The 24,623-nt window shown below is 35.2% G+C and overlaps 4 protein-coding genes and 3 non-coding genes across 8 annotated transcripts; 1 reads left to right on the forward strand and 6 right to left on the reverse strand.

The window, feature by feature from the left end:
• Positions 1–821: 821 nt before the first annotated feature.
• On the forward strand, positions 822–4,449 carry LOC145603185 (anthranilate phosphoribosyltransferase, chloroplastic-like). Its single transcript, XM_081659293.1, has 10 exons — positions 822–1,192; positions 1,296–1,439; positions 1,902–2,063; positions 2,245–2,328; positions 2,755–2,943; positions 3,027–3,117; positions 3,228–3,287; positions 3,398–3,516; positions 3,839–3,973; positions 4,093–4,449. Exons 1-10 carry the CDS (start codon positions 989–991, stop codon positions 4,123–4,125), a joined length of 1,221 nt encoding a protein of 406 aa, XP_081515419.1. The 5' UTR covers positions 822–988; the 3' UTR covers positions 4,126–4,449.
• Positions 4,450–4,800: 351 nt separating this feature from the next.
• LOC145603201 (glutaredoxin-like) lies at positions 4,801–7,572 on the reverse strand. The gene is made up of 4 exons (XM_081659294.1): positions 7,384–7,572; positions 5,701–5,789; positions 5,185–5,283; positions 4,801–5,094 (listed from the first exon to the last, which is right to left on the reverse strand). The coding sequence occupies exons 1-4, from the start codon at positions 7,497–7,499 to the stop codon at positions 5,012–5,014; spliced, it is 387 nt and encodes a 128-aa protein (XP_081515420.1). The 5' UTR covers positions 7,500–7,572; the 3' UTR covers positions 4,801–5,011.
• A 558-nt stretch (positions 7,573–8,130) lies between these two features.
• On the reverse strand, positions 8,131–8,327 carry LOC145608063 (U2 spliceosomal RNA). The gene has a single exon (XR_014105713.1). It is a non-coding gene; the product is annotated as a U2 spliceosomal RNA (small nuclear RNA).
• LOC145603169 (uncharacterized) lies at positions 8,221–15,135 on the reverse strand. The gene is made up of 13 exons (XM_081659292.1): positions 14,529–15,135; positions 13,822–13,954; positions 13,351–13,487; positions 12,995–13,196; positions 12,633–12,871; positions 12,197–12,308; positions 11,777–11,921; positions 11,556–11,698; positions 11,239–11,408; positions 10,731–11,033; positions 10,588–10,643; positions 10,234–10,445; positions 8,221–10,143 (listed from the first exon to the last, which is right to left on the reverse strand). Exons 1-13 carry the CDS (start codon positions 14,739–14,741, stop codon positions 8,951–8,953), a joined length of 3,258 nt encoding a protein of 1,085 aa, XP_081515418.1. The 5' UTR covers positions 14,742–15,135; the 3' UTR covers positions 8,221–8,950.
• Positions 15,136–17,352: 2,217 nt separating this feature from the next.
• Positions 17,353–20,550, reverse strand: LOC145589648 (uncharacterized). Of its 2 annotated transcripts, none has more exons than XM_081646325.1 (3): positions 20,532–20,550; positions 18,886–19,280; positions 17,353–18,396 (listed from the first exon to the last, which is right to left on the reverse strand). In XM_081646325.1, the coding sequence occupies exons 2-3, from the start codon at positions 19,211–19,213 to the stop codon at positions 17,675–17,677; spliced, it is 1,050 nt and encodes a 349-aa protein (XP_081502451.1). In that variant the 5' UTR covers positions 19,214–19,280; positions 20,532–20,550; the 3' UTR covers positions 17,353–17,674. The 2 variants fall into 2 exon arrangements, with proteins under 2 accessions (XP_081502451.1, XP_081502443.1); XM_081646317.1 differs by lacking the exon at positions 20,532–20,550 and adding an exon at positions 19,750–19,913.
• Positions 19,742–19,895, reverse strand: LOC145606884 (U4 spliceosomal RNA). Its single transcript, XR_014105455.1, has one exon. It is a non-coding gene; the product is annotated as a U4 spliceosomal RNA (small nuclear RNA).
• A 213-nt stretch (positions 20,551–20,763) lies between the features above and the next one.
• On the reverse strand, positions 20,764–20,881 carry LOC145606951 (U5 spliceosomal RNA). Its single transcript, XR_014105466.1, has one exon. It is a non-coding gene; the product is annotated as a U5 spliceosomal RNA (small nuclear RNA).
• Positions 20,882–24,623: the final 3,742 nt, after the last annotated feature.

Here is a 24,623-nt window from a genome sequence, read left to right on the forward strand (position 1 = left end):
AACTGAATAGTATACCAGTTATTAATTAAGTTCAAATAATTTGAGTCATTGGATAGAATACTACTGTAGTTATTAATACTATCCAATAGTTTAGATTTATTGGATAGAATACTAGTTGTTAGTAGATTAGTGCGTTCTATCAAAATTTATCTAATGTTTATCTTTCATTTCTTCTTTTTTGTCAAAAGTCTTGAAACGGTTTTTCAAGGTTTAAGTTCACCAATTTAGACTATAATTACATATACTTTTTAAATTAGCTTAACTTATGTTAATTGGAATTTAAGATAAACTTATTTGACTTTATTTTTCTAAAACTTGATTATATATAGAGACTTTTTCACAAAATTTATTGAATTTGTTAACCAATTTTTGACTAAATTAATTAGGTAAAATGAGTTAAGGAGACTATCCTCTAAATTTATTTTTTTCCTCTTACTTTGTAAATCATAGAATTATGTTTTGAAATATATCATTTTTCTTATATAAAAATAATAATCAATTTTTCTTTGAGAGAAAAATAATAATCATTTTTTCTTTGAAAGAAAAATAATAATCATTATAATAATGGTATGGAGTAAAGAATTTGAATACTCTCAAATAAATTTCCAAATATTAAAGTTTTTTTTTTTTTTGAAAACGTTCCAAATAATAAAGTCAAGCCAAAGAAGTAATTAAAAAATCATTATCAAAATTTAATATTTTCTTAAAACCTAATTGGTGTTTATTATCTTATAATTATAAAAAGTCGACATCACAAAATTAATTATTTTATGATAGTTATTTGTGCACCACTCATAAGACAAATATGAACTATTCTTGTCCAATTTCTTATTTTTTATAAAAGAAAACCTTTAAAATATTGCCAAAATAATTGGGTTCATATTTTCGCAATCTTCCATATAAATAATTTTCATTTTCTTTCTCTTTCTCTATCAATCAAAATTTCATACCCAAAATACGTTTACAGAAGAAGACGAAGACATCACAAATGGCGTTATTTCTCTGTCAAACTTCTCCAATTCCAATTTCTCTCTCCTCAAATTTGTCTGCAAAATCAGCAACATTTTCATCAAAACCTCGATTTCTATGTCCCAAATTTGGCGAAACGACGCCGTCTGCTTCATTCAGTCGACCCCTTTTTGCTGTTCAATCGATCAACCAAAAATCCCAATCTTTTTCTTCCTTCAGTGAGGTTTGATCAGTTTCTCCATTGCTATTGTTCTGCATTTCGAAATTAATGACTTATTTACTAAGAAAAAATAATTAATTTGACGATGAATTAATGAATTTTGCAGGTAATTGAGGGTTTGATTAATCGGACTGATTTGACGGATTTAGAGGCTGAATCGTCGTTAAATTTCTTGCTTAATGATCCAAATGAATCTCTAATTAGCGCTTTTCTTGTATTGTTGAGAGCTAAAGGCGAAACCTTTGAAGAAGTAAGCACAACCCTTTTCACTTTATCATTTGTAATATTAAATTTATTACAGTAATTAATTGATGGGTGTTAATTTTAAGATTAGGTAATAATAAGATTAATTACAAGCATTAGATATTTTTCCTCATTTGGTATATTAGATTATGAATGCATGATAAAATCACGTGTAAATTAGTGTAATTAACGGTTGTGTATATCATTTTTCCAACTATAGGAAGGGGGTCTGTTCACAAAGACCTAGATTTTGATTATATGAAATTGGCTATTTTGGGAATGTATTAACAGACAGTAAAATGACAACTTAAAGTTATAGGTTTTGGAAATTTCAACAATTTGGTTGAAATTCCAGATTTTCAATTGGACTGTTGACTTCAATAATAAATGTTGATGTTGCTGAATTTTGAGATTGATGAAAGTATGTATACCTGTTTTTGATCTGGGACTACTTTATGTGAAATTGCAGATAGTTGGATTGGCAAATGCAATGATGAAACACTGTAAGAGTGTGGAGGATTTGGGGAATGTAGTTGATATCGTTGGTACCGGTGGTGATGGTGCCAACACCGTGAATATCTCCACCGGTTCCTCTGTATTGGCCGCCGCTTGTGGTGCGAAAGTAGCCAAGGTTGTAATCTCATTTCTTGCCTCTCTAATCAACATTTATGTTAAATTTTGGTGTGTTTTGAAAGGAGGGGTTAAGCTCAAATGGTAAAATATTGGTATTAATTGAGTGTGAAGTGGCAAATATGTGTATGGATATGCTTGTTTTGAAAGTGATGGTTGTGTTTTATGGGATTTTGTTGCAGCAAGGGAACAGATCAAGCTCTTCAGCTTGTGGGAGTGCAGATGTTTTGGAGGAATTGGGGGTTGCCATTGACTTGGAACCTGAGGTTTGTTCTTGATATATTTATATACTAAGTTGTGGGTTGAAGATTTATCTTTTTGCTATGTGTTTACTCTTTATTGGACCTTCATAAATGCCGTCATGAAATCATTTATGAGCTTTTAGGTTGGTGTTAGTTTTGGTTTGCTGATACTTTTTAAGTATTATCATTGGACTATAAAAGCCACATGGTTGGCTGTAAATTTTTCCTACCTTCAGTTTTTTTCTTTAATGCTGCTGGCCTCTGTCACTGAGTGGATGTTAGGATGCAATCTATGTGATTAAAACTGTCTGACCTGCATTTTGGTAGCTTGAATTACTGACTCAACTATATCTATTACCGGGTTGTGTGGCAAAATTTTGATTTATGTTATTCCTTGTGTTATTTAAGGTTAATCTAAGCTGTTAATTTTCATCTTTACTTTGATATTAGGGAATAAGAAGATGTTTAGCTGAAGCTGGAATTGGTTTTATGATGTCTCCAACTTACCATCCTGCCATGAAGGTTGTTAGACCTATTAGGAAGAAGCTAAAAGTTAAAACAGTGTTCAATATCCTAGGTCCGATGTTAAATCCAGCCCGAGTACCTTTTGCCGTCGTTGGTGTTTATTCTGAAGATATTGTAAGTTTACTTCCTTTTTGAAAAATCAAATTTGTTTTGCTTTGTTAATAGGATTATTCATCATTGTTTCTTCTGCCTTTTAGGTAGGCAAAATGGCCAAGGCTCTTCAACGATTTGGCATGAAGAGGGCATTGGTTGTACATTCAGAAGGACTAGATGAAATGAGCCCTATGGGTAATGTTTATGAATTCCTCTTTATAGAAATCTTTGTACAAGGGTTATTGTTGATTTGTGTCTATGTAAATTTTGTAAATTCAACTAATTTTGATGAGTGGAAATTGCAGGCTCGGGAGTGATTCTTGATGTGACTCCCGATAGAATAGAGAAGTTCTCTTTTGATCCATGTAAGAACTCTGCTGAAATATTTTTCTCATTATTCTCATCTACATTTTGATTCAAGTTGGCTTGGGATTTTAAAACACATCTCATAAATGTGCCATATGTAAAATGGCAGTGGAATTTGGCATTCCTCGTTGTACTGTAAAAGATTTGCGAGGAGGAGGACCAGAGTACAATGCAGAGGTATTGAAGCGTGTTTTAGGAGGAGAGACGGGATCTATAGCAGATGCATTTGTGAGTTCTAGCCTTTTATCTCTCGCTAAATTTTTTACTCTTATGTTTGATTGACTTTAGAGGCCCTGTCTGCTTCCACACTAAGATAGGGCAGAATTTTGATGAATCCTGGACTTAGTGATTGGAAACATAGTAGTTCATTTTTATCTTTTTCAGGTTTTCAAAAGAAACAATTCATTTCTGAATAAGTGCTGCAAAAATACTGCCTAGCTAGGAGCATGTTGTTGTTTTGTCTCTCTGCGTTGTCTTTCTATCCCAAGTACAAGCATATTTGTTCTCCTCTCTTCTTAATGTTGAATTGTTTCTTCCGTCACAAAATCAGGTCTTGAATGCTGCTGCTGCTCTTTTGGTTTGTGGACAAGTTAGTAACCTGGGTGATGGAGTAGCCCTTGCTCGAGAAACGCAACAATCTGGGAAAGCCCTAAAGACATTGCAGTCATGGATAGATGTGTCAAATGTAAGGATTTGCGGATAGTTGTTATGTAGTGATTCTGGAACCTTTTGTTTCTAGTTCATCTTTTTTTTCCTTTTGGCTGAATATATCATTTTGTTAAAAAAATTGTTTTTGTATTGCAGAAAGTGAAAGAAGCTACTGCAATTGTGGCTTAATTCTCCACCAGGCGCCCAAATCTCCTTGATTGAGGAAGCATGTTGTAGATTATCTATATAGAGTTGTGTTGTGTTTTTGCTTTCGAGTATGATCTGCATCTCCCCATACCTAAAGTTACCCGGAAAATCACTTGCCTTTTTTGTTTCCTTTTTGCAAGTCCTCTGATGAATTGCTTGTTGCTTGGACTCTTCCGATAGTTTATCAGTAGGAAACTCATACCATGATACCAATGTTGATCAAGTGTACAGTTCTGTATTTACAGAGATTCTCATTTTTGTAACTCCTTAGTTAATAAGAAGTTTCGAGTGAACCGTTTTATACATCTGAAGTTATTTTATTGATGAATTTGCACGATTACAAGATCATTTGACAAAAATATCATCTTCAGATGTGTGGGCAAAAATACTTTGCAACATATTAATTCCTACTTATTTCTCAGGTTTAATATACTCGAGTTTGGTTAAGTTGAGGTAATTACAAATAGAGGCCGAGCCTGAAAGCTCCAAGCAAGCTCAAAGGCATGGCTCATAATTACCCCTATGGCCCTATTTACTCTGAAGCACTTTGAGCAAATAGAGCTGGGTAGTTATATTGATTCTAAGCTTGAACCAGCTTTAAAAGCTCGGTAGAAAAACAAAGCCAAGGCATCGATATAATATACTCCGTACTTCGTATGTCATACCTAATCAAACCATTTATTCTGAATATTGAACTCTGATGAGACATGTTCATACTTGTACAAGTTACAAGCCTAACAACTCTGATGTCACTGGAGAACATTTAAACAGAAAATTCAGACTGTTTTACCACACCCTTGCATAGATTACATTAAAAATACTCATTCGTTTTCTGATTCTTCCTTGGCTCTTGTACCGTACATAATGCTTAAGCAGTTTGCTCGGCCGCAATTGCCTTAGCATTGACAAGCAAGGGCACAAGCTGACTTTTTGAGTGTTTATCCATCACAGCTACAATGGAAGGAATTCAATGAATTAAGAGACTGAAATTGGACAAGAACTAGAATGGAAAAAATCAATTGAAGGGAAATAGGTGAATACCATCACAGCCACCGATATGCTGTCCTCCAATGAAGACATTTGGTACAGTTCTCTGTCCAGTCCACTCCTGAAGTGCTGCTTGAATAGCACTACCATCCGCTGCAAAGCAACAACAAACCATTTCGTTCATTGGATCATTATCATTACAGAATGCATTGAACAACAAGAAGCAAGCTTGTCAACTCCTTGTGACAGAGAAGGAGCTCTATCTTCAATTAGCTTCAGCATTTAATTTTATACCCATCATTTATTAAAAAGTTTTAAGACAAGGGCCTATAAGTTCACCCGAGTTTGGATCAAGGTTTTCCGGTTGAAAAGTTAAGTTGTTGGGAAAAAATAAGCTTAGATTAAGCCCCGAAATAGTCATTTTTACATCCTCATTACATCTAATGCAACTAAATCACTACTTCTCATGATTAACATTCTTCGTCAAGGTTCAACATCGTGTTTAACAGTAGAATGAAACAGCATATGCAACCATCAATATTATTAGTTTTGATCAGTATAAGTACTCACATTCCTGGTCCAATTCCATGACCTGGAAAGATGCACCGAGCTGTTTGAGCAGCTCCTTGACCCTATTGCAGAATCCACAGGTTGTTTTACTGAAAATCCAGAAGAGCAAATACAATTATTTGATTAACTAAGCTTCTATCATTATCAGTTTAGTGTAATAGAATTGCACACCAAGATAACTTGAAACTAAGTCATAAAATACCTCGTTTTTTTTTCCTTCACCCACTCTGTTTCGAGAGGTTGTTATATACACCTGGGTGTACCGTACACTCATGAATATTTGTTCTCATTTTGATGATTGTTTTTCATTTTATCATCAAATGAAGAGCAAAAACTAACCTTTGGTTAGTTGGGTGTACGGTACGCCCGGGTGTATATAACAAATTCTACTCTGTTTCGAGGTGTTTTTTTCTTCTTTCTACATATCATTATTGTTTTTGGCAAGCCTTATGTACCATTTAACCCCTCTTACGTCACACTATAAACACTAAAACCATCCACCAACTTGCCTAGACACAAAAACATAATAAGTGGGTCGGAAAAAAACCCAAAGTGTCAAATGTGGTTTAGGCAAAGTTATGCACAGAAGGATAAGAAATGCAAGAGAAGATAGATTCCTTTTGATTGATATTTGATAATAAAGAAAGAACGAATCTGTAAACACAAAGTCACAACACCTTAAAATAAAGCTACCCTTTTTTGTATTAGTGTATATGTGAAGACATTAGCTAAGTCCTTATTGAAAATAAATCAAATGGTTAGCTGGTACCCACGTCTTGTATCAAGGAATATGTTCTTCTATAAGATACTTCATGATAACTTTTTACTCCAAAGTTTGTTTGACAGGATAAATGATAATCTCATCTTTGAAATGAACAAAAATAATCCAACAGTAAGGCCACTTTCTATTATCAATTCATCCAATTATGTATCATGAAACACCTCAAATTACCAACTTAACAAGAAGACTTTACTTATAAGAAGATTGTTGCTGGGTTTCTAACAAAGCAAAATGAAACTTCTAATGGTAACATTTAACTAGGAATCAACAAATGAAAATATACATCATGCTTTCAATTGAGCGTGTAAGGCTACTTGTGCCCAAAAAAACACATTATAACCTCTTATGACATGATCAAATAAGTTGCAACAACTTACAAAGGAGACTTTTATTTATTTACTTTGGTCCGGCGTAACTTTTAATGTCTCACAATAAGTTTAAGTTATTACTTCATCTGCTTCTACGCAACAAATTGACTTTATGTATTAAGAAAATAAGAAATGGAAGGCAAGTAAAATTTGTTATATACACTGGGTGCACCATACACCCAACAAACGTAATGCTAGTTTTTCTCTATATTTGATGACTAAATGAAAAACAATTATCAAAATGAGTATAAATATTCATCGGTGTACAGTACACCCGCGTGTATATAACAATCTCTCGAAGGTAAGTCTAGCGAAGAACTCGCTCTAACCGATAATTAGTAACATCATCTAGACTATGAACCCAGTAATTTGCCGATAAAGGGATCTCATAACAATAAGTAAAATTGCAATTAATTAAATAAAAATTGAAAATTCTTAAAATTGAATTTTGACAAGAAGTTGACCAAAAAATTGATCGCATAAAAATCAATCAAACCAATTGCAAAAAAAAATGAGCAAAGAGAAAAAGAAAACCTGAAGATGATGACAGGGGTGGAAGCAACAAGCTGTTTGACCTTATTCAACGCCATATCAGTGTCAGCTTTGCTGCTGCTGTTATTGTTGTTGATTAAACTGAGTATTGACCCCATTTTTATTTTTATAGGAATCTCAATAAATTTATGGAAAATAGGAGAGAGAAAAAGAAGTGCCAACGTTTAACAAGTGTTGCTGATTTGGTTCTACTATCCTACCGCGTGTTTTCTTTAGTTATAGTAGTAAGCGGCAAAAGCAACCTTTTTCACGGAGAAGAGGGGTTGTTAAAGTGATTCCTTTATTTTCGTTTTTACTTCAAAATACTTCTGTTTTACGGTTGTAACTTTGTATGGTAATTAATTAAATTACGGCTTCCGATTTGAATTAATCGTAACACTAGGTTGGCTATAGTTTATGAATTAACATAGGGTTAGGAGACTTAGGACTAAAGTGAGGATTTTGAATTATCTAGTACAATTGGTGCATCTAAACATGTCAAAAACTAACCCGATCAACTCAATGTGATCTGACCCAAAAAATTCGATTTAGATTTCGACTTGTTTGGACAAAATAGTTTAGGATGATTTAACATTGAAATAGACCTAACCTTAAAGGTTATTAATATGGAGTACATTAACCATTTAACACGGAGTATTAATCACCATTATTAATCTTATATAATAATTTCAGATATAAAAAATATAATTTCAGATATAAAAAATATAATACAATTGAAACTAGAAATTGGTGGGGTGCGCCAGGCCCGTGCAGTAGTGCAACGCATGGGCGACGCGCGAAGACCCCAGTAGCAAGCTACTGTGATGGGACTTCCCCCTTAAAAAATAAATTTAATATCGTTGTGGGCCATTGGCCCACGTATCAGATATTAAACTGATAAGAACAGATACTACACTTGATCTTAGCCAAAAGGCCGAGAAAGGTATGAAGGTATCGAAGTTATGCCCTTTATTTTTATACTCATGTTCTTCTTGTTTCTCTTCTCATTTTTCGATGTGGGATTGTATACCTTTCCACCACTATAAAGTATAAACTAGAGCCAGTGGGATTGTTTCCACTGTCATATTAATCCCCGATTTCAAGAAATGAGACTTTTCTTTATGCTGATTGGGTGCCATTGTGCCAAGAGTTGAGGATGTATACTATATCAAAGTAGTTGTAGCTCTCCGAATGGCCGAGCCAAGTCCAAATGTGTTTGTTCAGAGAATTTGATTAGGAATTTTTTTTTTTTTTTTTTTTTTTCAGAATCAAATCAAATCCACATATACAACATATTACATACTTACAAATCAAATTGCCTACGAAAATATATGGTAGAAAAATATTCACAATTGGTGTAAATTTTTCACCTCTCATTTCTCAAAAACATCAACATTAGTAAAGAGTGTCAAAGGGATACAATTATCAAAAAAATTATTTCAGTTCCATGCTTCATGCTTGACAAACTTTATAAACCCTCTACATACTAACTGTGTTGCCCAACATTCATAAACATCCACTTTAGGGTAACAATGACAGTATATTTAAAAAAAAAATATACAGAAAAATCTTACTTAGATGCAAAAATGGCTTCCAAATCTTTGTACAAACTCTTTGGCCTAGACTTAAGATCAGCCGATGGAGTCTTTGATGATGAACTTCCGCTCTTCCCACCCCAAAACCCACTCCATTTGGAATTGCTGCTTGAAGGATCATTTCTATTATTCCAATTCCCGTCTTTGAAACTGGCCTTAGCCATTTCTCTCAGTTGTTTCAACCAAGGCTTATCAGTTGTGCTCGAGCTCCTACTCCTTGAGCTCCTGTTACTTCCAGCTCCTGTTGAATTCAGCCTACTGATTTCTCCGTTATGTCGCTCTGCTTTGTCCTCTGGCAGCCACTTGTCAATGTTTTCTATCAGTTTCTCAGGAAGAAAGAGCAGAAAGAACCCAACGAAAGCAGTTCTTAAGCCCACTAGGAACGATCTCTTTGATGAAGTGTCAAGCTTTCGTATTTGCTTATATAAAGCATACCACTCGTTTATCATTAAAGAAAGGAAGCCGAATAAAAAGAGAGAAAGCATGAATATGCCTATTCCTCTCTCAGCTTCGGTAGAGAAATCCCGGTCCACTAGAGCCAAGCAAGCTGCAAACATGCCCAATTCACAAGCAATAGATATGATTTCAACTAGTTGCACCTTTTTCTTGATGTAAGGCTTCTTAAGGACTAGGAAGAAAAGCTGGAAAGATGTAATGCATAGCAAGATAGTAGTAGGAGCCTTAGAGGATGATTTTTCTGAGTATAAACCAGCTAAAATTCCTAGCAGGAACCGCCTTATGGATTCAAGGAAGGTGTAGTAAATTCTCAGGATGCCAAACACTTTTTGAATGAAGGGTGCCTCAGCATCTTCAGTCTCGTCTTCAGAGGCAATAATTCGGTCCACAGGCATGTGACTTCCACCAGTGATCATTGAGAGCATGTACTTTGGTGGACCTCGAAGATCTTCAAATAAAGGACCATACTTGACCAAGTATATGGAATTTTCAGGAGTTTTCCACGTCCATTGGCCCCTTTTACCTGGACCTAGAGTAACTCGTACAAGTTCTTGATACCAATGATATTTTCGGCCTACTTGATGGACTTCCTTGTACTGAAGTAACCAACCCAATGTGATCCCATACGAGAGGAAGACAAACAAGGCTAATTGGAAAGATGACATGAGAATTAGCAGCAGAACACCAATTATGGTCCCTGAAGTTGTTTTCCCTGTAATCATGAATGTAACAAGAGTATTAAAAGGTTTTAAATCAAATTGAAACAGCAAGTTCAAGAGAACAAAGAAAGTTAAGGACTCACCTTTGATTAAGGCAGCTGAAGCATAACAGATGCAAGGTACAGCTAGAATGGTAAGGAATATCTCAAATCGCGGTAAAACAAGAGCACCATAAGTCTTCATTCTTGAATAATTTCTCCTGAGTTTTAGTACTAAGAGAAGGAAAAAATGAAGTAGAATCAAGCTGCCACCGATTACAGCTAACCAGAACATAGTTCTCTCAAAATCCTTCCATCTAAACCATAAACATCAAAAATAGAAAGTTATTACCCTTAAAGCAAAGACAGTACAAGGCAGGAAAATTCTCTGATATCCTTAAAGCATATGGAGTTTCAATTTTTTGTGGAGCTTATTACCCTTAAAACATAAAGGGTTACCTGGATAAACTGTCAGAGCGTGTTATGTATTCTGCTTCTGGGATAATATTTTGGCTCTGGAAGCATAGAAAGACTACGTGTTCAGGAAAAAAAGGAGAACGAGGAAAGAACCAGGTTAGAGGAAACAAAATACTTTTACGAACCTCAAAGAATGACCTGTACTCCATTGCAGTTAGTGGAGCACCGTAAATTACTCCAGCTTTATTAAGGCTGCCTTTCTCAGATTGAACTGTTTGGGTAATGCTGCTAAGTCCATTTTTAAATAAATGTGTACTGACGGAGGTATTTGGAGTGAAAAACATGGGCTGAGAATGGTCGCTATCCCATGGAAGACAAAGGTAGGGAACACTCCACTGTATGCCTCGAGTGAATTCATAATACTCCACAGGCAGAGTGACCGCTAGCCACCTTGAAAAAGCAAATACTTGAATGTAACAAGCTATTCTCTGCATCATAGAAAGAGGTACTATTTTTAGTATTGGCAGCACAAAAATTCTATCATCCAGGTTTAGTTTCTTTGGGATCTTAAGACTGGTAGCCATAAATGCTACAAAGTATTAGACTACAGAGGGAAAACAATTTAATTATCAAGTTTGTAAATATGTTCTCATAGCAGTATAAAAACTTGCAAAGAGGTCAGTTTTTTCGTACAAAGAGATTCTTAGTAGGGTCAGAAGTCAGTGAGGATGATGATCTTGGAAATGCCCCAGCAGACTGTAGGCTTGCTGTGGATATAGTCAGTAGACCAGCCACCAAACATGTTGCCACGAACAGTGCTGTAACGATTATGCAAAAGACGGTTGATATCATAGGCAAAGAATCTGCAAAAGATATTTGACATAACCATCATAATCTTTAGAGACATTAGAGTTATCATGGAAAAAATGAATAAGAAAACCATACCAAAAAAATAAAGAAAATAAAGCCAGACTAATACCAACAATAGAAAGTTAAGTAAATATCCTTACAGTGCCTCACTAGTAAAACATTAGAAGCCAAATTTGGATTCCCTGCAACATCTGCAGTCATATTTTCAGGAATGCTGATAGACATGATGCCCTCATAGGCTTGTAAAAATGCAACGTACACATTCCGTGTCAGTTCTTCGAAGCTGTGGATTGGAAATAATTTAGATGAAGTTGCCGGAAATCCAGATACAAATATTTTCTAAGATAATTGATATACTTGCCTCTCTAGGTGACCTCCGGAAACAGAAATGTGGCTAGAATTGAAATTGAACACTGGCTTCAGGAACTTAATTGACACTGTAATACTACTATCTTTTGTTTTCATTTTAGATGTTGTGCTCAACCTCACTGCTGGCCTCTTTGTGTCTAGAAATGATACACAACATTCTTTCAGTGAAAATAACAGACATGAAATGTTCTTAGTCAATACAAAATAATTGTCACCAAATTATCTCAAGTGTCGAAAAAAAATGAAAATATATAACTTCATGCTTTCCATCTTGGGATGTCCCAATAGAGTCAAAATTAAACGGTTCTCTTACTTTTCATTCCTCTTAGAAGTGAGAATTTAAGTATGGGATGCATGGAGTAATAAGTAGAATAGAGGATATCAATTTCATAAAAAAAAATATTCAGATTACCATATAAAAATGTAGCAGGAGCCACTGAAGAAACAGGAGAACCCTGTCTACTGAGGACACGACTTGAGTTAAGGCTTACTGTGACAATGGTAATGTTTGGTATATTTTCAATCTGCAAACAGAAGTAACAGAAGAAAAGAGAGCCTCAGGTATAGGAATATGAGGGGGGGAAAAAAGAAAAAAAAAAAAAAAAAAGACAGCCTTAGATACAAATGCAAGCTATGTTAAACTCTTCATTTCAGCTTAAGTATCAATGTCAGATCCTTGACAGTGCAACACGGGTATGGGCACTTGACACCCCATTTAGCACCAAATATATTGAAAAATTATTAACACAAACTGGAGTCTGACTAATAAGAGTATCCAAGTCTAAGAAACATCAAATGCAAGAAACTATGCAGAGATATAATTTTACTGAATTCCATTTCCCACTAACCATATATCCAAATCTTCTATTGGCAAGGCTACTTCCATTTATTGGGCGAAGTGTCCCCTCTGTTGTCTTGATTGAACTCAAAATTTCTGTTGAGGTATTTAAGACAGGCTCTGTAAAATAAAGATAGACCTTGAGATTCTTGAAACTGTTAGTTGCCTGCACAGTTCTAGTGTCACCGCCAAGCTGAATTAGCTTTTCAGGAACATGGGTTCTTAGGCTAACAGAGACACTTCTTCTATCTGCATTAACAAGCAAACATACATATAAAACAACAGGACATTTCATGAATTTCTGGAACTAAATTGGGAATATCACGAGGAAAAAAAAAAAAGAAAGAAGAAGCTCTTGATTTACATACTCACCAAAATGTACAATAAGACTTGAATTTATTGGTCGGATGAAACGATTTCCTGCCATATCAGTGCAGAATCCTTTATCCATAACAAGTATTGACCTTCCATATTGAACTTTATTAGGTAAACTGACAACTACTGAATATTTGAGGTTTGGCTGGATAGTTTGAAGTGTATTTGGTATAACTTGTCCAGAACCATACACAAGAAGCTGTGACAGAAGATATCATATCAGTGAAATGCTTAATTAAAACTTTGTAGGCTACTACATGTTACAATATTCATAAGGTGAGGCATAGTGAAGACTGAAGACACAAGTTTTTGATGCATTGTTACAACTATATATAAGCTGACCAACTACTCACGTCGCAGGCATTGACAGATAAGCACCTAAAGCCACCTCCTCCATTACATGGTTCACTGAAGGAAATATATGCAGTGAAATTGGGAGCGCTTGTGAAAGATGTCGAAGCTGAAATGTATGCTGTAGGGTGGATTGTGTCTACAAAATCACAAAATGCCAAAAAATAGAAATCAGATATAGGAATTCAGCTTGGGACTCAAATTTTTCGGAATTATCATGATCCTAAATGAACCCCTATTTCAATCATGCAAGCACTTTATACTTCCAAGAGTATATCTGTATATGCAATAAAATTAACCCTAAGTCCTAGCACATTTTATCAATAAACAAACTTCAATTTTGTTCATCAACATCATCTTACAAAATAGCAAGGATAGGTAGATATTACTTTTCGTCATGGCAAAATTACATGCTAATCCATTAACTCAAGGTTCCAAGCAAGGAGGGAAGAGAGAACTTTTTTATTACTTACCAATAGTCCAGTTATAACTAGCACAGCCAACTCGGGCTGCATTGGCACAGACCTGCAAGCTATGATTTCCATCCTGCAAGCCCACAAAAGAAACATTCCTTCCCCCACAATCTGAGGAAAAAGCATCATTTAACTGCAAAAAATTTCCAAGAATATCGATTTAATTAGCACTCTTTTCTATCTAAACCAGAAACTCTATAATTAATGCACGTCAATTGGTCTAAAAATAAAAGAAAATTTTATTAAATTCTACGGTCTCATCTGTTTTCTTTTAATTCTCCCCCTTTTTATTGGTGTAGATTCTCATAGGGAATATGACATAGATGGCGACAGGATCAAGTACCACTCCCCAAGACTGTAAAAAAATTAACATCTATTTTGGTTCTCCTATATTCATGGTAACAGAATATGCAACAACAGAAACTTTTCTACATGAAGTTTGTAAAGTCATGTAACTTTTCTACACAATTGATTGAAAAGTTCAATGTTCATAATTATATATTTCAAATCTTACGCATGCAACATTATAGAGAAGTCTATGAGAGATAATAATTCCCAAAGCTTGATCCGTACCGACCTGTTAAACAGGTATTTCTAATGGAGAGTAAGGTCTCACAGAATTACAGTAACCTATCAAACTTAAACTCTGGAATATTACTTGAAATAATGTTTTTGACAATGTACTATAGAATTACAAATAAGCAGACCTTGCAATTGAAGCTACAGTTGGAGCAAGTTTGTGTTGTGTTTGCTAGTAAAGCTTCAAAAGAAAATGCAGCTGAGTTCAGACGAGAGAACTGAGGGGGGCCCTGCAAGAACTTTACAGTATACTCTGGTACATCACATACAGCTTTAAACCACAAAATGCTGAATACCCAACACAGTAAAAGACCTCCCCATGGAATTCTCCTCAAACCCATTTTCTAAAATCAAAAAATATGCTTAAAAAAGGTTTATTTTTTTGTGAAATAATGACATAATTAGTATCAAAAAGAGCTTAGAAAGTAGCAACTATGTGAAATTTGTAGACAGTTTATGTTAGGCTTTTGCATGGAATTGATTAGCTGAGCATATTTTGGGTGTGATGATTGGTGAGATAAAAGAGGGAAAATGAACATGTGGCAGATAGAGTAAGATGGAGACATAAAATGACAGAGAATTGATTATTAGAAATGGAGAAAATACAAAAAATTTATTTATAAAATAAATAAGGGGAGCAAATTTTAGAGAGTGGGTGATATGTTTTTCTTGATAAAATGCACATCACAGTGGCAGTTATGAAGCCCAGTGGCAGTTCTAAAGCCCAGTATATAATTTAGGGATAAGAGAAAGATAGAAAAACAAATGAAATAGAAATAGACAGCAAGGAAGCAACTACTGTGAGTCACAGCTCTTGAGCACTGAAAATGAAGTTTGTATGTATTTGCATATTGATTGTTTTCTCCTATAATTGAACAAAGTCATTATCTTTTTAAGGATTCTTACTACTACTCTTATGTACTAAAAACATTTAATACACCCCCCCCCCCCCCAAAATAGGTCACCATCTTACAATCGTTCTAAATGTTTGAGATATTATCAATGGCTTTCGTAGTTTGGGCGGGGATAGATTCATACCCAATTGTCCAATATCAAGACACATGAACAATAAAATCGCTTGTTAACAACTTAACTGTTCGTAAATATAAATCTGTGAGCATTGTAGTTATACTTTTCATGTGTATGGGTCAATGCTTTCCCTTCACAGTTCAAAGTTTCAAACTAAGAATTGGTATATTTGATGGAATTTTCTTGTTTTTTTCCCCCTTTATTCATCTATTATTATTATAATATCATCTGCTTTGCTCACAAGAGTCACAGGCTCTCAGCAAGATCAACTGCATCCAATAGAAATAGTTATCCTACTGTGTTAGTAACCTTTATGTTAAAATGAAAAGGAGGGAATATAAAGAAAGTGATGTTGACTCATGAATTTTCCAAAAAATATACAGTTCCCTCTTTGTTGGGTAGTTTAATTGAGATACAAAGGACATCTAAATTGGCATAAATTACATAGTTCGTTTTTTTACATTGAAATAAAGGTCATTTGGTAAAAACAAATGAAAAATTAATATCTAACTTATCTTAGCACAAAATGTCATTCAATAACATGTGTTTCAAGATCGAACTGCAGCGCCCATTAGAGATGTATATGTTACCTTGTGTGGCCTTGCAGTCCATTACTTCATATTTAAAAAATGTTATAATTGTTGATACTACCGAAACTAAATAGTACTCGAAAACACTTGAATTACAATTTTAATTGCGACAATCACAACACGTGATATAACACTTGTGAAATGCAACCTCCGTGAATACCCGTGCAATTATGACTGCAGAAAAAAATGTTTTCACTATGCCCTTGGCCCTTAGTGACCTTTCCAACTAAGTTAGGTAACATCCACTAAGAAAGGTGTAGTGACGAGTATGATGTTGATAAATTCGATGCCAACTACAATTGTAATTGCAAAACGCCGTTGCTTAAAGGCCAGACTCACTCACCCAAGAAGACAATGTACGGGGGAATTAATTCCAAAGGGCTTACGCAGTTAGAACTAAATGTAACTCACAGTACAGTGAAAATTTTGAGGACCACAATTTCATGATTCATCACTCTCAATTCTTCAACGTCAACGTCCTTGGTCCCCTTCACTTATATATTTCATCTATATTGTTGAATACCAAGTTAGAGAATTATTACCAGAACTAAGAGAAAACAAACAGCACACCCTGTTAGTAAAACAGACCAGTCAGATTTTAACTGTAATTAATAATAGATTATTCCATTATTCCGTTTCTCCGTCTGTCCTGAATTTTACTTGTGAAATGAACTTAGTAGTCCTTATCTAATCTTTTCTGAACTTATTAACCCTTATGTGAAGTTTTTATTTTTAGGCGAAAAGAACAAAGCCTTAGAGACCAACAGTCATACTGCATACTGCAAGCATGCAAAAGAACAGGTGCACTGAATTTGATAACAGCCTAGACAAACAGTCCAGCAAAATAGACAGAGATGATTAAATGCAAGTGCAATTTTGGCTGGAGCAGGAAGAGGGTATCAACTATGATTGTTGATTTAGGGGCTCGAATGCTTGATACGAGAAGTTTCGTTTGAATTCTTTTTGTTTCGGATCTAATTTGTAAGTTTGCAAGTGTTATATCTAGGAGGAATGGCATGGAGTAACAAGATTTTGAATGAAGAATCCAAAATGTACACTCTAACAGCAGAAAATACAAGTAGGAGCAAAGACAAACTTAGTGCTATCAGCCCCACCCAAAATTGTCTTGAGTACATAAAAAGTAGTGACTGTTGAAATATGAACTAACCTTTAGTTATAGCCTCAAAAACATTATCTTTCTCCTTCAAAGGGTCCCTGTTGCTCAAACTGTCTGCTTCTGAAGTTTGGGTACAATTTTCAACCTCTCCTACATCAAACTTTGAGCATTTCAATCTAAACATCAATTTGAGCAACTTCACATTGCAATCAATCAGATACAATTTTCTTTGATTTACTTGGCATTAAACATTAAAAAAAAAGTAGGCTTGGATTGAAAATTTTGGAATATTAAACCCTAATTAACACTAACTTCCAATAATATATCCCCACCAATATGTATTCTTGAGGGTGAATGACAGATAAAACGGGAGGCTTTCCAAGACCACGAGAAAGTATCATGGCACAAAGCATTGATGTAAAATAAAGAAAATCATTCTAAGAATAATTAGTCCCAACAACCATACCTAGTCTAAGATGAACTTGAGAACTTAAATTATTCGATCTTTGATACAGTCAGAAATTTCAGAACCATAGCCTCAGAAAAGAATGTCTGTCGTCTCAGGGATCCAAACCCGAAGCAGCTTGTCATAAAATGAGCAAGTAGCCACCACATTATCCTCTCTCTTCCCTTCCTGATCTGATTTGCGTCTCTGCCAATCTGCTCCATAAGCAAGCGAACCATGCTTGTTATACGTCTCGATCACCTCAGGACTCTCATTGGTTGTTTTGACAATGGCAAATCCATTATGCATACAAGCTGCTAAAACAAGGTCCTTGACAAAAGGATGATACTTAATCCTCCAAACTCCACCCCCTAGACAAATAGAAGTTTCATTCACAGGCTTTGAGGTTGACCTGACATCCCATACCCTCAAATGTTCATCATAACAACCAGTAAGCAAAGAATATGGATCATTAGGGTTCTTAACGATACAACAAATGCCCATTTTGTGAACCTTTGAGTTCTGAAATGCTGGCATTGAAAGATCACCTCTTAAATCCCATCCAAGGAATTTGCAGTCATCTGAACCAGTATATACGATATCTGGGTGGTGGGTGTCGAAGGTAGCTGCCCAAACCTCAAAGTCATGAGCTTTCCATTGTTGATCTTCAGTGAGTTGTGATTCTGCAAGAGATGAAACAGAGATAGACCCATCAGAAAGCCCAACTGCTAGTGATGTGGCCGAGGAATTCCAATCCAAGCAGAGGCACATTGAGGAGCTGATCTGAATGCCACAGCGCTCTTTAAGTAAGGCCCCTGCATTAGCAAAATGTGATCTTTAGAACCTTCAATGTTATGAAATAACTCTACCTGAACAATTGGCCGAGAATAATGTGGAAAAACAACCACCTAGGCAAACGACAATAGCAATCTTGCTCGAAAACTTTGCAAAAGATCATGGAACGTTTTGCATAATTTATGTCAATCTGTCAACTCAACATGGATATGAAAAGATAATTCAGGTCTGTAAATGTCAATGTTCAAAGTAAACTTTCAAAGCAGCCCCAGCAAAGTAACAACCACATAGCCAGCAACACTACACTACATAGCATATATGTGACGCATCAGAAGTTCAACATACAGCAGGAATTTAAACTATTACTGTTTGAGCTAACAATAAATTCACTAAGTCAATCTGACTACAACCTAAAGATCATGAGTTCCTAGATAGGTAAGCTACATTAAACTTCAACATTCAAAGACCAGCATTTAACAATAACAGTAAGGGAATAGAAATTATCAAACCTTCAAAACTTGGTCCTTCTGAAGAGCACTCAAGGTCATGAACCCTCAAGCACCCATCAGAATCAGCTTGAGCAAGCAAAGGACTCGCGCCAACCCCTACCGGATTCCACTTAATATCAAAGATACCAGCAGTTTCAACACCGCCAATTCGGTTAAGACTACGGCTGCTACCATTAACATCGAACAACGAAATGCTCCCTGATCGAGTTGGCTGATCACCCTCTTGTAAGTTGTAAGTACAAGCAGCTAAAATGTTCTGGAACCCTTCATGGGGACAGAACTCAACAGCATCAGCATTGCCATCTAAACAGCAGTGCCCAAAATCCATGATGATTCTCAAAAGCTAAAAACTTTGAAAAAATTCAATCAACTCAAACTCCTCTAATAACTTTCACCTGTGCATTTCATCAAACAGGTTGTGTGCATTAATACATATTGACATATTGTCCTTCAATATTGCACAGAAATTTAGTTAGGCTTTACAAATAAGACATAACAAATGGAAATCTGAAATCAGATTTGTTACAAGTGCCCAATTCATATAAAATTTTAAAAATAATCAAACAGGTTACCTATTATTGTGATGTAGAAATAGAGCACAGAATTTTTTGAATATGGAGTAACAATTAATAGCCAACGCATTCCCAAAACCCACATCAGAAAAGTAACAACAGATATTTCCTCTGTTATAGATAGTAAAATAAATTTCATTAATTTTAATTTTTACATTTTTCAGCTATAAATAAAGACTTAGCATAATTTAAGCATAAAATAATTTATTAATTAATTAAATAAACATGTCATTTTAAGTCCACTTTAATATAAGTTCACTAATATTTAAAACTAAGAATTGTAGGACTTTACCCTCAGAGAGGGAGCCCTTCCAGAAATTCTCGACGGCCAAGGTCAAGCCCTGGCCGAAGAGGGGGTTTGGAAATAGTTTTCAACCAGCAATTGACGCGCCTCGGTTATTACCTCACTAGCTGCGTCATTGCCCCAAGCGCAAAGATACTTTCAAAAGAAAATCCGTTTCAAACTTATAGTACTTGTTCTTTGGGAGTCTGTGTTTTCTGGTCGATGTGGGATAAACACTATGTGCTTTCTACAAGTACTTCACTGACTATGTGCTTTCTACATGTACTGTTTTTCGCTTTTGCTGCTAAGTGCATACAATATTTTTCTACTCAGGACCTTCCCAGCTATGAATTTACTCATCAATAATTAAGGCAAGTTTAGCTTTTCCAGATTTTAAACACATTGTTGTATCTACCTACCTATCTAATTAGTGCCACTTATCATTTTTATAATCGTGTGTTTAAAGTTTTTGGTGTGACCACCTAATTACCTACCTAATTAGCCTCATATATCATCTTTATAATCAAAATTTATAACCTTTGTTTCAACGTAATTAGCCTCACTTGTTATCTTTATAATCCACATTTAAAAATCTTGTTATGACTACCAAGCTAATCGAAACACCACTTGTTATTAGAATCTACATTGAAAAACCTAGATTTAAGTATTTAACTACCTAACTAGTCTTGCCTTTTCATATTTTTTAGTCCTAGTTTACAAATCATGATGTGACTACCTACGTCCCCCCTTCTAATCATAATCCACATTCAAACCCTATTATGAATACCAACCTAATAAGCACCATCACGTTTAAATAACTTGCCATAAAATCATAAATAATGATCTTGCCCTCCCAATAGAGAGAGACTGAGAGTAGAGAGGTTAAACACTGACCAACCAACACAAACGAAACTCAATTCAGATCTCAACAATAGATTAAAATTTATACAAAGATACAACTTAAAGTAAAATTTCCAAAGAGAATGTTTGACTTATTATGAAGAATTAATCTAGAATTGATGGGGCTCTCATTAACGAGAACACCCTCCAAAAATAAACGTATGCCACTCAATGCAGCGAGCACACGGTATTCTTTAGTAAAAGGCGAAAGAATAGTTCGCTCTGTGCTCACTGCGTGGCTGCGTAAATGACTCAGAGTGATTCAGTAACTATTTATACTAAACTAGATAAGCCTTGGATTTCTCTGTTTCGATGTGGGATAGGTTTATAGAAATCCAGCCTTTGTCATCTTCTAAATTGACAAATGCTTTTTTATCCAAACCCTTAGTTAACGAAATGGGTGCTGACATACAACAAATTGAGCATTGCCTACTACTTAGCTCCTATAAACTTTATAAAATTTGTTCTTGTGTTTCAAAACCTTCAATGGTTTTATGCTAATCAAATTTTGCAATTCAATCATAATAATAATTCCATTATATGTTTTGTATCTATCTTTTTAACTAAATTTGTATCAAGTGTTAATATTAATAATATAGTTTGTCATACTCAATTTCATCTTTATTATCTTATTACTTTAAAGGAAATTTTGTCAAAAACCTCCTTATAAATTTTTTTTGTCAAATCATACCTTAATCAACTTTTTTTTTACAAAATCATACCTTATTTCAAGCGTTGACCACCAACATGTTTAACGGAAAACCACCACCAAAGACCAGCCACAACCAAAATTTTCCCCAAATTAACCCACCACCAAAGACTAGCCACCACGCCCACCCCCACAACACCCACGCAAACACCAACCCCACCAATCGACACCAACAACAGCCGCAGAACCGACTACCGCACGCACCACCTCCAATCGCCACCAATTCAAGCCAACCAGACCCTCGCAACTCGCCTACCCCCACCTGCCCAACCACTCCCTTCGCAGCGACAATACCCTAGACGGTGGAGATGAAGGCTGCTAGGGATTTTGGGGCTTAATTGGTGCGAATTGGGGTTGCAATTGGTGCGGTGTTGCAGCGGTGGAGATGGAGGCTTCTGGGGATTGATGTTGTTGTGCTTGCGCGGAGATAGGTGGTGCGGTGGAGCAGGTGGCGGTGATGTGGTTGCGCGGAGATAGCCACCGTGTTATGAGGGTTCTGGTTGCGGTGGGAAGAGGAAGGAGAGTGAGGGTCGTCGACGGGGTTCTGGGGCTGGGATAGCGTCGCCGGCGGGGGGACAAGGAACCCTAGACGCTGGCAGGAGGTGGTGGTGGACTGTGGTGGTGGACTGGTGGGTTTGGGTGGTTTTCCGTTGAACACGTGGGTGGTCAACGTGTGAAAACGGGGTCAAACCCCGTTTTCTGTCTAAAGGTATGATTTTGTAAAAAAAAAAAATTATTAAGGTATGATTTCACAAAAAAAAAAATTATAAGGAGGTTTTTGACAAAAACATGCTTTTAAAAGGAGGTTTTTGACAAAAACATGCTTTTAAAAGGAGGTTTTTGACAAAATTTCCTACTTTAAAATAGCCATAAGATTTTACCATATGCGATGTCAACTAAATATGGTGGTTTACAAGCTTCCCAAAGAATCATTTAAATACTAGTTTTGTTTTCGTTGCTTTACTCACAAATGCAGACATGTAGTACACAAAAATGATTTGTACATGAGAGAAAAATGTGTAAATGGAGTAAAATATAGGTGAGTAAAAGTAGTTAAAAGTGGTAGATGGCTTTGATGCATATGGTGAGGATTGTGATAGTAGAGGCTAGAGGAATTGTTCATTGCCATACAACATGAAATAACGATGAGTAAAACAAAAATAAATAAATACAAGTATATAGCCCTAATATATAATGTTACACCCCCGATTTACTAACAAATAATAAATAAGAATTAAAGGAAGAACAAACAACTTCTAAATAAAATTACGGAAGCATACACCTAAATTCAAGTGCTAATGCTTACAAAAATCTCAATAATACAACACAATAAGCTAGGTGAGCTATTTATACAACTTTACAGTCTCGTTATAGCATAGTAATTGAAACACTTGAACTCCCTTAACTACGATCATCACGTGATCAACCTGTTACAATCTTGTCTGCTAACCATTAAGGACAAATTCCAAAATAGATCGTCACAGGGCCACCAAAAGAAAAATACATGGCTACAAACACGAGTAGCACAACAAAACAACACACATGTCAGCAAAAAAACTGAGTAATCACCACTTATCAAGATACAGAGAATAATATAATAATTAACATTACTAACCCAATTAAACAATGTAGTTCAAAACTACATTACACATTGTACTCTGAAAATAATCTTTATCGCAAACCTCGAAAAATAATACGAACCTTTACTCAATTAACTCATAACCAATAAGTGTGTCATGCTCTTGTTTAATACCTAGCCTTGGACATGCATGGGTAATTCGTATAACAAACCAACAAGTATAAAAACCTGAATACTCTCAATAACCAGAAAACACCTTGAATCATACCACATACGAGCCAAATCCCTCTATAGGGGACCATAGAAAAATATAAATAAAGACTGTACCTCATTCTTAACTCATGCTCATTATCTCTTTAACAACATGCTTAAGGACTAAGGTAATTAACATCGAGACTCAAACCAAGAACCATATATAATGTTCAACCTTTTTGATCTCATACATCAATCAAAAAATTATTCGCAAATTAATTTATAATATCTCAATAATGGCACATACAGGTTCATAATAACATAACAATTCGATTCATAAATATCTCAACTCTTAGGGCAATAAAACTAGTTTCCAAAATTAATTAATTCTCAACCCAAAAATAATATTAACAACTCTAATCTAACACATCAAATATGATACTCTATATTCAAACACAATGTCTCTGACACAATTATGCTAGTAGACTACCTGAGAGCAAAAGTTTACATTGAATAAAGCCATATAAACTAAATTGTACATGAAAATCATATATATCAATATTCATTCAACTCCACAAAGTCACAAACCATCAAATACATAAATTACAAACATGATTGTAGTATAATTAAACAACAAGGGATGATATGATTAAACAAAATAAATGATATAATTAATTAACTTTAAACAAATTAAAATTGTGTGATTTCACATAATAAACAACACAACCAAATTACTATCAAACGACTCTGAAATATTGAGATAGTGTGATTACCTTTCGAACAATCACACCTGATATACAATGCAAGGGACGAAATAGGTGGATAACTTTGTAATTCACGGTTTTAATCCCACAAACAATTTGTGCAGCTTCTCTTATAATGCAATTAATCATATAGATCAAAAAAACATATGATGGTGGAGATTATAGAATAAAACAAAACATTAAAGATTCATTAATGTTTAATGTTTTTAACTATAAAATCATTAAGGGAAACCATAACTTATTTTTAACTATCAAACTACCATCATTGATTCATTACTAACCTAATTCAACTTTATATGGTCTAAGATGTCCCATTGATCCAAGTTAGGCATATATACCATCTTCTTGGATGCAATACTCGTACAAGATCCAATATCAGGGGCTGTTTGGTTGGGGTAATAATCAAAGGGAAAGGGAATGAACAGGCTCCATTCCCTTTGTTGTTATTTGTTTGTCACTATAAATCTCCCTTTACCCTCTTTCATTATTGACTTTACCCATTTTTGCTCTAAAATGATTCCCCATCCCCCCCCAAGACTTTTCCATTCCCTTTCCCTAGCCACCAAACCCACCCCAGCTAGCAACCTTCTACAACACACTAGTAGAAAAATGGTAATTGGCACCGAGATATAGGCACCGGTTCTTAAGAACCGGTGGTAAAAAAAAGGGTGAAAATGGGCGGGGTGTTAAGAGTAGAGTATTGGCACCGGTTCAAACCGAACCGGTGCCAAAAGGTTAA

Source organism: Chenopodium album, chromosome 2, assembly GCF_948465745.1.
Source record: "Chenopodium album chromosome 2, dcCheAlbu1.1, whole genome shotgun sequence".
Classification (NCBI taxonomy): Eukaryota; Viridiplantae; Streptophyta; class Magnoliopsida; order Caryophyllales; family Amaranthaceae; genus Chenopodium; species Chenopodium album.